The 12,329-nt window shown below is 42.9% G+C and overlaps 4 protein-coding genes across 4 annotated transcripts; 3 read left to right on the top strand and 1 right to left on the bottom strand.

Moving 5' to 3' along the window:
- Positions 1-6,492: 6,492 nt before the first annotated feature.
- PHALS_12263 (P-loop containing nucleoside triphosphate hydrolase) lies at positions 6,493-7,841 on the bottom strand (the record flags this gene model as incomplete). The annotated part of the gene is made up of 5 exons (XM_024727779.1): positions 6,493-6,581; positions 6,648-7,347; positions 7,413-7,567; positions 7,631-7,699; positions 7,775-7,841. 5 exons carry the CDS (start codon positions 7,839-7,841, stop codon positions 6,493-6,495), a joined length of 1,080 nt encoding a protein of 359 aa, XP_024578323.1.
- A 151-nt stretch (positions 7,842-7,992) lies between these two features.
- Positions 7,993-8,826, top strand: PHALS_12262 (had family hydrolase; the record flags this gene model as incomplete). The annotated part of the gene is made up of 1 exon (XM_024727778.1): positions 7,993-8,826. The coding sequence occupies one exon, from the start codon at positions 7,993-7,995 to the stop codon at positions 8,824-8,826; it is 834 nt and encodes a 277-aa protein (XP_024578322.1).
- Positions 8,827-9,453: 627 nt separating this feature from the next.
- Positions 9,454-9,743, top strand: PHALS_14584 (uncharacterized protein; the record flags this gene model as incomplete). The annotated part of the gene is made up of 2 exons (XM_024727777.1): positions 9,454-9,483; positions 9,546-9,743. The coding sequence occupies 2 exons, from the start codon at positions 9,454-9,456 to the stop codon at positions 9,741-9,743; spliced, it is 228 nt and encodes a 75-aa protein (XP_024578321.1).
- Positions 9,744-10,729: 986 nt separating this feature from the next.
- PHALS_12261 (hypothetical protein F443_03858) lies at positions 10,730-11,416 on the top strand (the record flags this gene model as incomplete). The annotated part of the gene is made up of 1 exon (XM_024727776.1): positions 10,730-11,416. One exon carries the CDS (start codon positions 10,730-10,732, stop codon positions 11,414-11,416), a length of 687 nt encoding a protein of 228 aa, XP_024578320.1.
- Between the last annotated feature and the right edge of the window lie 913 nt (positions 11,417-12,329).

Raw genomic sequence — 12,329 nt, 5'->3', positions numbered from 1 at the left:
TTATTTAGCGACGAAGACTCACGATGTGACAAGAATAGTGGATGACCGTCAAGCAATCACTCAGTGCGTTGAGTATAGTCACGGATATAATAAATGTGGGAATTACGTATAAGATGTTGTATCGCTTTCAAAAAAGCACAACATAATGGCGTGAACTAATCTAGCCAAAAGCATCATATTCGAATGAAGGCATTGGTGACGCGTGACAATGTCACGAGACCGTGAAATATTATGGTGGGGCGGCCAGGATCCGTCCGCCTAAATGTGTGTGGGCAGTAGCTCTATCGCGGTAAGCAAACACCGACCGTTCAAGTGCAACTGATCCTATTACTGGATTAGGTGGTTCGAGCTCTTGGTATCATGATCTCCGCATTTAAACATTAATGGAAGCCGAGCTGCACTGTGATGGTTCCTTCTGTGATGAGAAGTCAGTCAGAATCCGGACATGCATGGACCGTCTTATGATACAGATCTGGAGCGTCCGCGAGATAAAAAAAAATATCACTAAAAATCAAAATACACAATTCGGTTTGTTCAGTATGCGGCTTGTGTTTATAGTAATCATAACCTACTTATCGATGAACAAACTGCAAATGTGTGGCAGTGCATCGTTTTAAAAAGAAGTTTAAATCGAGACGGCGATGACCTTAATATCTCGGTTACGGCAAATAGTAAAAGAAATAGAAGAAAGGGCCCACATCAAGCATATATGCTTCAACATGTGGTGATAGTTAGTGGAATGTCAAATTCTGCTTAAATTCGCCATCAACATACCATTTCTTCCTCTTCACAGTCACTGATGACAACAGCGGATTCAGAATGGGGCTAAGAAAATAGCTGGACTTAGAAAAATCCATGAGTATGGAATTTTTAAATAGAACACGACTAATCTAATCGAAGCAGCCACTTCTCAAACATATTGAGACAATGGGCAGGTGTTGACATTCAACACATAAATTCTGTGGAAGATTTTGAATAATCAACATAATCTTTGACGTGCATTTTTTGTTCCGTGATAGGACTCGTTGATCAAGGCAGCTCAATTATTATTTGTAATATGCCCAACTCACCTAATACGGAGTATTGTGTCATATTGTGGTTCACTTTCAAAAATTGATAGCCACAACTTTCACCCTTACTCAGGCTTGACAGACATTCGTCATTAGTCGGTTGTGAATGGTACTACGTTGGCTCCCTGCAGACCAAAAGTGGTAATCGCTCGCCTTAAACAATTCTCCAGCAATGATGGTGTGCTGGTTGGAACCCTTGGAGAAGCCAAACCTGTCGTAAATGGAAACTCGACCTGATTTCATCCTGAGATCTGACGCGATAATTCTACTTCCCTTCGAGGGTACGTACGGTGCAAATTTCTCACCCTAGATTGGAAAAGCAAAATAACCGTACATAAGTTCACGCTTCAGATGGAGCGAGGATCCCACGCGCAACAATGGGCAGTTATGAGGGGTACCTTTTTTAAATAAATTATTCTTATCCTTGGAGTGATTCATGTTGCAAGTGATCTAACAGCTAAGTCAGACGGATTGAATGCAATTCAAGCTCTCAATGTTTATTAACGGCACAGAAAACTAGCGAAAGATGTTCAAGAGTCGCATGCTCTTATTGCCATGATGGCGACAGACTGTATTGTAATGTAAAGATATCTACTTTCAACATAGTGAGAATTCGAACAGGTTCGGCTTGCACCGAGATTTCTCACGTCCGCAAGCGTCGCAGCTACAACTATTGTGCTTAGAAGGCCAGTTATGATACAAAAGGTAGGAGCTCTATGCGCACGTCAGAAAAAGGAGCCTCAGTCATGCTGAGGTAAGAGAGATTGAAATCTTGGCTGCCAGCGAGATCTATGTTTTTTTTGGTTGGAAAAGTATAAAAATTGGTCTTTTATGGTGGGTCGTTCGATGAGCACCCCGTGGAGATGGCCACGTCCAAGTTGACATAAGACGGCCTACCGAAAATAGTGGGTTCAATTGAACCTCGTGGAGGCCAAGGTCAACAGGATAATTAAAAAAGAATCACCTCACTGTGGAAGAGGCTGGATTTATCCCCCAGGGTTGCTGGCAATCGACATAAATGTCCGGAGCTTGTTCTCATTTACGTTTCTGGCTAAGGCTTTCGCGTCCATCGGTTTTGCATTACTTGACGCGGACTCTGAGAAGCCGTAAGAAGTGATGACATGATAAAAGCCATTAGATTTTGGCTGACGCGCGTCGAAGGCTTTGAGTAATACATGTTTATACATATAACCCATGCGTCTTGCGCGTTCCCCGTCGAGTACGCTTTGAGCCTTCCTGTAGAGTTCGAAGGCTTTGATATTGTAGTATTTTGCAGATCTCAAACCACCTTTGCTAAGAGAAAAAAACACATCATGGTTTTGTTGCAGAATATGAGAATCTCTGATAGATGTAGTGACGACGGTGTTGAGTGAATTAGATAGAGCTTGGAAAGAAATAGTAATTTTTAGCAGCAGTATTAATATGCGAAAGTCAAAAGCGATCGTTGGTTGTAGTCTATATAGTATTTTTCAGCCGAGACGCGTATGAGCGGTTGCAAGTCTTGGTCTCTCAAAGTTAATGAGGTTGCACTTACATGGGTTAGCTGGTTTTTCTTGCACCAACGCCAGTGAAGTGAAGAGTATGAGTTTTTGTTGTCGCAGCATCATGGTCTAAAGTGTTGGTGTAACAACTTACATTTGTGGACAGTGGAACTGAGAGTGATTTAACTTCAAAGCAGATGGGTCTGGCCTTATCTTACTAAAGTTGACACTTCCATGACACGAAACAACGGTCCTGCAGAGTCAATTTTACCGAGTGTGTAACGGGGTTACACATCCCCTTGTATGAAAGGGCGGGTCACAGAAGATGGTGTGACCGTAACTAGGTGCGAATTACACAAGTTGATGAACTCACACAGTGGTGTAGCTTTACCGTAACAAGATGCCACTACGCGGCAGAATTGCCAGCAGTAACGCATATTAATCAGGTTTAACTATAATTAGGAAATACTAGAGTGTCGGCTCTGCCGCAACTAAAACAGTTAAATCCAGTCGCATTTTTTAATGAAAGAGCGTTTTTACCATCGTTAAGGTTTTGAGTACTTTGGAGGTAGCGGATTGCAGTCCGCTGCACTCGTACTGGTTCTTGTAAAGAATGTAAGGTCGTTGAACTTAGCTAAGATATCTCTATGCAAAGGGCTGCGGCAGCCTCGCTGCAGCGTGAGGTACCACCGCGGGGAATTAACGCTTCAGAGTGAATTTTCGAGAAATGGTTATTGCACGCAATCATCTTGAGAAATTATAAACTGTGTAATCGCGTCTTGTTACATTTGGCAATCGATCGCGTTTCATTAATGTAGTTATCCTAAAAAGTATTCTCAGAAAAGTCACAAGGCAATAAAGACGTCAAAATGGTAGGATCGGTATCGAATTAGAGGTATGCTCTTTGTCCGTTGAAGGTACTCACAGAACACTGAGTACGAGGAGTATAACAGTTTTGTTTCTGGATCTATGAATTGTAGCGAAAATTCGCGACTTGGCATTAAGCGAACTGTACAGCGTACGGGACAGGCGAAACACATGTTGCGTTGTTAAGACTTTTGAGATGCAAGCGGTTTGAAAAATCAAATTCCGTTTTGTGATTCGTTTGGTAGCTCGTCGCGCCGAGATTTTATCACCCCAAGGCTAGCGGTGTGATAGTAGGCCCATATGATAAACGATGAGTGGTAGTACCTCATGATGAGGGCATCAAGTTCAGAATACTGTTCACAACACGTTATCTCCACTAGACCACTACCTCAAATAAGAAAAGACATATTTTTCACTGATCTCTCTCAACTGTCGGCCGTCATGTACAAGTGGGTAATTACGTATGTGCGCATACTTAGTCGAAGGGTTAGGTTTTTGCGTTGATTTATTAGGCCATATTACCGTTTCAAGCATAGTGTTGGCAGACCATAAGTATGGACATTATTATAGGTTTTGGAGACGCGTCCGGTTATACTGGCCTCGGGATTTTTGTGGTCTATATGCAACATGGTTCATCTCGCTGTTGTCTGCGATTTGTAACCGGTGAGGATATAGCCAGGCTGTTCCGCGATAAAAATCTCGCCGTCTCAAGTTGCCGGTAGTCATTATCTCGGTTGCAAGCCGAGCTTATAACAAATTTTCGACAAACTTTGTTGAGGGTGTAGAGCTCCTAATTGAACATGCCCAATTTTGATACAATAAAGCGCGTACATCGCGCAGTGATGAGTCTCCTTCGAGTCACTTTTTAATAAGACCGCGGTGCTGGTTTAACTCGTTTTTAAATATTGTGTTGCATGCCTCCATATGACATTTATGATTGATTTGGTTGAACCTTGTCTCATCTTGACACCGACACGAAGTGATACCAGTTTAGGTGGGGAGATGCTGTTGAAGCAATTTGACTCACTGGTGTCAACCTGGCTACACTTTGTAGCGAGATCACAGATCTACCTCAATGAGATTGAGCGTTATGCGGCAAATGCGTGACGTTGCAGCTTAGAATAGGGGTGAAGAAGAGCAACATGCCGACACCGAAGACTGGTGTATTACAATTTTTGGAAGAAGATCTTATCGAATGCTGTTAAATTTACTCCATATGCAGTGTCTGTGATCTAATAGATTAAATATCTCGCTTACATCGCGAAGAAAGCATTTATCGACGCTTTCTGCTTCACTGAAGCTGACTTGCAAAGCTATTGAATGAGTGAATCGGCAATTTTTCATCATCGATTGCGCAAATAAAGCTCAATACTCGCACGCCAGCGTTCACACATAAATTTTGTATCTAGACCGATTTGGATTTATCATCTATGGGGTCAGAAAGCGCTCGTGGGGTGACTTTCTGACGCTCTTTTCGAGCAAATGACCCGAAGGAGTAGGCGTTTAGGGATCCCACGCCAGCACGACAAACAACTTTTCAGCGTTTTATAAGCCAAGCTGCTGTATATATACTTTAGATTTCGTTCACATCATCCGTTTACATCATTTTTAACACCCAATTGCCTCAATGTTTCGCGATCTAGACATCGAATGACCGACCACATATCTTTGCAAAAGAAAATCCGTTCTTCTTCTCAAAGTCATCTTTGATCCCATTAACAGGATTACCGTAGTACGGTCACCTTTCGGATGTGCAAGTAGACTCGATAAACAAGCGCTAGCGTCATAGATACAAATTTAGAAAATTGGTAGCTACAGATGTCCCTCTTGTCGCTGTATCAGGTATAACGTGGGGGCGTATTGAGCAAGGCTAAATTGTTTGGACCGTCCTATACATTTGCTGATCTAAATACGAAGCAAATTTACTATTAAGGGGGGGCACGCGCATTGTTCTTATAACATTACGATAAGTTATACCTAAGATAAGGCATGGTGAGAGAAGCGCTAAAATAATAAGTTCGATGAATTCAACTACAAATAAGATATTATCGATGATGAAGCCTCGAAGTAGCGGACAGTTAAAATCGCTTATGTTAATTTGGGGATATTTACCTCTTCTGGTAACATGATTATTCTTCGCGGCTACTGAGCAGCTCATCCTGACGAAAAGCGATCTGAGACGAGGTGGAATTTGGTCGCACAAGGTGTGAAGTATACATCGACGAAAAAGCCACACGCGTACGATTGCTTGGGATGCAGAAGGGGATCTATGGGTGGTGCTAGCGAAAGGGGTCGAGTGCAATGGTGAAATTGTTGGGTTTAAACGCACAGTGGGTCGCATAGATCGCGCCGATGATATCGAGCGCGCTGGTGACATGTCTAGTATTGCGAGTGCGAAAGCGAGTGGGCACTGGGCACTGAAAGATGACATATGTCGGGAGCTTTCCGCTTGACTGGTCGGCAATATGATCTCTATGTACTTCCATTTTAGTTGTCAGGCAAGGGTTAAAATCGGACTATCAAACATGTTACTACACCATGAAGGAGGTATAACACACACCTTTGTCTGGTTTTTATCTACATAGATTTATTAATAACATATGCAAGCTGCTTGAACTATTTCGAGTAGCAGTTTTTTCCTGTTGGGACCAATTCACCGATACACACATTGATATTTTTCATTAGCTGTACTGTATCATAGCAGTAACTTTTTAAGACTGAATTTGAGCAATTTTCCAATTTGCAAGGCTCAAAAATCTCAATCCCAATATTGAATATAATGCGGCAAGCAAGTTCTAAGAGTTAGGCGTGGCAGTCGGGATACTAATTCGGTCCGAGACTAATGTGCTTGTTACTTAGTATAGCGCACATTATATGACTCCACCATTATTCATATAGATAGAGCTTATTTTGAGAAGCACTGAAGAATGTCGTATGATTGATTTCGGATCTAAGAATGATTATGGTGTGTGCATTTGGAAGCCTCAATTAACAGAGGTAATATAAATGTTAACTTCGTCGTTTGTCTAGGATATAAATCTGGCTGTACTTTCGGCCCAGGCGCGTAATGTTTCTCATGCGAGAATGGCGTCGAAATTAATGTGGCTAGCGTAATGCTCGCCACACGCGCGTACTTTCTGTTCGTCTGTTGGATTAAATTTAGCTAAAGCAGCACATTAGAAAATTGTGTAAGTCGAAATTCGCGACAATCAGTACAATCTTGACTTACCCGTGAAGTGCGTGATCTTTTCCATAGCCTTAAAAGTCGTCATGGGCACGTAAAGTACGGGTACCTCCGCGTTCTTAATGATATTTTTAATGTATTTTTGTGGTTGGTCGCAAGATGGAGATCCAGTAAGAATGAGTCCACCACCGTAAGGCCTCTTTTCAGTAAGCTCAAAATTTTGCGCGTGTGATAAAAACCCCAAGATAATGTCGTTTCGCGACACGTGAGTGACAAACAACGTATTATCATATTCCGGAGCACTCAGCTTTGCCAGAAATCTTCTCAGCCCTGCCGTCACGAGTGTCGTCCTATTGTACTGCTGAAAGCGTCGTGAGCGAGACGACAGTATTTCGGTCTTAAAAAGTCCTTCAAAATCCAGCATGCTTGCATTTGAGAGCACGGAAAGATTTGGCACGACGCCAATGAGAGGCACATCGCTACCCCAATGCTTCATCGCTTTGGGAAAATATTCTCGTACCATTTCCATTCGGTCTTCTCGTACTTTGTTTAAGATTACACCGCGAATCTTAACATTGTGCGCTTTGCACAACGAATAGTTGAGAGCCAGATCATCAAACGACGAGCCTAGTCCTCCATTGGCCACAAGTACCATATCTACGCCCAATTCGGCAGCAATTCGAGCATTATTGCAGTCTACAATCGAGCCAACTCCTGTGTGTCCTGTGCCTTCTACGATGGTAAACTAAATATTCACTTAGTTAGTAAATGTAGTACATTATGCCACAGCAAACCTATGATCTTACTTACCTCGTTCGCCGCCGTAATACGATCAAAACTCGTCCGAATCTTGTTCAATTGACTATCAACTGTTATGTCTCCATCTAAAAAGCGCTTTGTATACCCAGGCATGATCACCACGGGAGACATATCCGCATAATGACAAGAATCAAGCTTAAATATCTCTACAAAATAAAAGAATCATCCAATGACCATCAATATATAATAACGCAGGTAGTTAAGCATACCTTTTGCCACTGCGACGTCTTTGTCCACCAGCAAAGAGCCATTCTCAACAGCGACACTCTCCTGGCCAACTGGCTTTAGGAAGCCGATACGGTCCAAACGAGAGGTCAAGCCTTGCAGGAGACCCAAACATGTGCTAGTCTTACCCACGTGTTGTCTTGTTGCCGCAACGTAAACCGCCGACTTTAATTGCGCACGGACAAGCACGGACATCGTGGTTGGCTGGCAAACTTCAATGTTTTGTCACTAAAGTGGGCTATACAAAATACTTTTGACATTATCAGTATGTGATATTTATAGCTGGAAAAATTCAAACTTTTTTATAAACTGTTGATTTTCATGCTCAACTCTGCTTAAGCATTAAATGGGATCAACTTTTTTGGTTGTGCGTGGTGTGACCTTCGATCTGGATGACACGCTGTGGTGCGGCAAGACTGTCATTCGCAATGCCACTGCTGCTTTCCACTCATACCTGGAGCGAGAAGTACCACAGCTAGCAAAAAAATTCCCTCCCGCAGCGTTTGACGCACTACTCGTCCAATTTCAGCGTACACTACCCGACCAAGCACACGATTATACTTTTCTTCGCAAATATACACTGCGCCACTGTTTACATGCTTGCGGTGCTCAAACTTTGTGTTTGCAGAATCAAACGCAGCTTGAGGCATTTATAGACTCCGCATTTCAAGCATTTTTAGTACCTCGTAGCCAACCAGAGCTTTTTGACGGCGTTGAAAATTTGTTTCAAGGCTTGAAATCAGAAATTCGGCGTTCTAGTGACATCGATGACACTACTTTTCCTATTCTGGGAGTCATCACCAATGGCAATTGCGACATGGAGAAATTACCGAAATATTTTCATCACCATGTCGACTTTATGATTTCTGCGGAGCTTGTGGGCTGTGCCAAGCCAGAACAAGCAATTTTTGATGCGGCAGTAAATAAGTTCCCGGCCTCGTACCAACGCCAGCACCTCGTCCACGTCGGCGACCATTATGAGTGCGACGTGAAAGGAGCTAAACGCGCTGGATTTAGAACTATTTGGGTGAATGTCACGTGGACAAAACCTGATGTATTGACGCGAGCCGACTTTAGTGAAGATGACGCAGAACGATATCCAGCTGCGGATGCTATTGTGAAAAATGTGAATACTGTACTGATAGTAGTAGAGCACTGGAACTCTTTAGCGAAAAATTGAACATATGCAGCAAAAATCAATGTTTTCAGGGCGGAACTGTACACAATACATAGCTTGCAATGTCACTTAACTTACTCTTTGCCGCAATTAATCTATTTGTCCTTCATTGGTTGCTTGAAAACTTCCTATCAACAACAACAAAAATATTTTTAAACTCAAAAAGGTTCTGCGTTCCAAACAATAGCTATGGGGACAAAAAAACGAAGAAAGATAGAAAGCGTCATTTCGGAGATTAGTTGTAAGCATCATTTTGATGACAAGCATGACAGCAGTAGCATTCGCCACAAATTTCCTTTCGCGCCGCCTAATAGGCATATGTGCGATCACGCTCGTTGTTTATAGTGACGAAACCTATTAACCAGTAACTTAAATTAAAGTCTATGAAAACACGAAGGATCTTGAGGCTCAATTAGCTGAGTGGTCTTAAATTATCTTTCTGCTTCTTGTATGGAAAGTTCTCGCTTAAATAAAGTATCGCTCCATTTAGCTTAACATCGAATGTGACAGACTTCGAACGACATCTTTTTAACTGATAGGACCTTGTCCTGGTGATAGCCGGTTAGAACAACGCATGTGTTCTGGAGCATTTCAAAGGCAAAGGAATCTGATCGCTGCGGAGCATGTTTTATGTATCAATTCAAGGAGAAAGATCGTTTGGTACGCTGACTCTCGATAAACTGATAACCTATTCTTGCGATTGATGAGTCGCACTTTGGCAGAATATATATGCGCAACACTATGCTGCTAGCAAAATCACAACAATTCCAAGAGACCCAACTTACTTAACATCTGTGTTCACCTCAGTCACTAACGTCGATTTTGTAAATGAACGCAACACAAGCTGTCGATCGTTCGTTAAGCGTCCAGCCAACACCAATATGCATGTTTATTATTTGCTGACAATTATTAATGATTAGCATTCTACAATAAATTAATGAGCTAAATAGGCCAATAATGTTAACTTTTTCTCTTGCAGCTTTCCTTAGCCGTTCCAACGAGGTCTACGGATCGGACTATCGTTTACTTCTGTAGCGCTTGCTTACATCAACCTATATATTATCACCTCCCGGTTGCATTGGCCCTATACCACAATAACCAACAAACATTGTCTATCGGCTAGGGCAGCCCCTTTCGTATCGATTACCTGTTACATACTGGGTGCTTTGTATCTCCTATATATTTCTTGCAAATCTTTCTTGGAGAATATGACTGTAGCCATGGTTGAAGTAAGCATTACAGCAATTTGTAATTGTTATGTAACAATATATTGTTCCCAAGTCGTTACATGACATTTTTGGATTAGCATTGCAGTCAACAAAATTGATGCATTACTGTTGTCGCAGACAATAATTCACTGCTTCATCCTAATAGACGGTTACTATCTGAAAACAAAGTGAGTTCTCGATCAGGGAGGAAGCTGGTAATGGGATAGCAGTCCTTGGATGGTATAAACACTGAGATTCTACTGAACTTTGCGTATACCATCAAGTGACATAAGTTGAACGTCAACCCATGGGTACAAGATAATTACATTGTTGTTATAGTCGTAAGGTGTAAAGGAAAAAGAATTCCAAACAGTAAAAGTGGAGTCAGCTTTTCTTCAGGATGTAGTGGAGGACAAGTTATTACAAACACTGCTGAGAAAGACATGTGGAAATGAATATCAGGTTTGAGACAAGTCTGAATCGTGCCTAATACCAAGTGATGTAGATGCCATAGAGCTGACACAAAGCGCATTTTTTACGTTTTCCTGCCCAATAATATAGAAATAACTCCAGTTCCAATTTTGTAGCTGCGAAAATTGAGGGGTCAGTTGCTGCAATTGAATTACATTACCTTTAAACTCATTTATCAAAGTTGCCGCCAGCCCTCTAGTAAGGTATACATACCCTCGACAATTATCATGACCATCCGACAACCGCCAGACACACGTCGACGCACACACACAGGCGTCACTTCTTCTGCGCTATCTGCAGCTGCCTCAACCACAAAAACTCGACGTTTCAGTCTCGACCAGACCAGTACAACGTCCGTTATCTATTGCGAAGGCTATGCGCGCATTAAGAGGCGTAACGTCTTGACGTGGAACACGCGTTTTCTGGTGTTGAGCAATACAGAACTGCTTGTATTTTCGAATAAACAAGACGCCACTTGCCGTCGCAACGTCTTGGAGACGCTGAAGTTAGTCAGTGGTCGTGTGACGCCAAAGTACGAGCTAGGAATCGAGTTTACCCTCACAGATGGACGGGAACTTCTTGCTCGCGTGTTCAGCCGTGCGGATCAGACACAATGGGTTTCCGCATTCTATCAACTTGCAATGCGTAGCGACGTGCGACGTATGAAAAGCTCTTCTATGGATGCGCAAAGCGATGTGAACGCGGTCGAGACACGTCGGGTCTCCTTTTTTGGCAGTGTACTGGTGCGCACTATCCCAGCTGTACCAGACGATCAAGTACCGGAGCTATTTTACAGCAAAAAAGATGTGGAAAGGTTCTCAGAACAGGCCTCGAGTCTATTAGGTCGAACAGAGGAAGCTGTGTCGCTTGCCTTTCGAAAGCCGACGCTTCCGTGGCGCAGACAGGTCGTGTAGGCCAGGCTAAACGTTACTATTAAACGAAGCTGAAATATTTATTTGTATCCCAGCTCTGTAATATAATATTCGATCAACCCAATTCAAAGGATTGAGTGTAGTTAAAAAGGGAGTAGCAAAAAATTGATTGAAAGAACACTCGTATGAGCGATGTTTGATCTTTTAGTATCCCAGAATTGACAGAAGATTGCTGTATTCGTAAAGAATGCTCCTTTCCGTCAGCGGAGACACTAAAATCTGCATTTAACCTCTTCTTAGCCCACTCACAGTGTAACGGGGTTACACGTACCCTGGTAACAGGTGTGTGTGTCACACGAGATGGACATCGCGTGAACAAGGTTACGGCAGTAGTTATGCATGTATTTAGATTTTACTAAACATATTTAGGAAAATCTATCCGCTACACTCGTATTGGTTCTCGTAAAGAGCAAAAGGTCGGCGACCAAAATTACGCTTCCTCAAGCGCTAAGCTACGGCAGCCCCGCTACACTTGGTAGCACTTGTAGTCAATCTACACTTGAGTCGTTTAGACCGATCCTCTGTGAGGATGGAAGAATTTTTCTCTTTGCCCCAGGACATACAGGACGGGCTTGCCAAGCTGATGTCCTTGCTTGGCCCTGAGGGCATGCAACACCTCGTGGCGCAAGGCCCTGAGGCAATCGGTGCGCGTCTAGAGGCGTTTAAACTACGATAACGCGCTGCTAGAGCACCTGCAGCGAAAGATGTCTGCATCATTTGCGTCGATGACACCACCGTCGGTGACGGATGATTTTCCCCGACCTAAGCCGCTCATGGTGAGCGTAAAGGTCTTTGAGTATAAGGATGGATAGAATCTCCTGCTCTGGGTGAGAGAGGTCGAGATGGCCATCACAACCGCCATGCTCCAGAGAAGGCAGCAGTGCGTAGCGCTAGC

Source organism: Plasmopara halstedii (assembly GCF_900000015.1).
Source record: "Plasmopara halstedii genome assembly, contig: Scaffold_614, whole genome shotgun sequence".
NCBI lineage: Eukaryota > Oomycota > Peronosporomycetes > Peronosporales > Peronosporaceae > Plasmopara > Plasmopara halstedii.
This window is presented reverse-complemented; position numbering and strand designations above follow the sequence as displayed.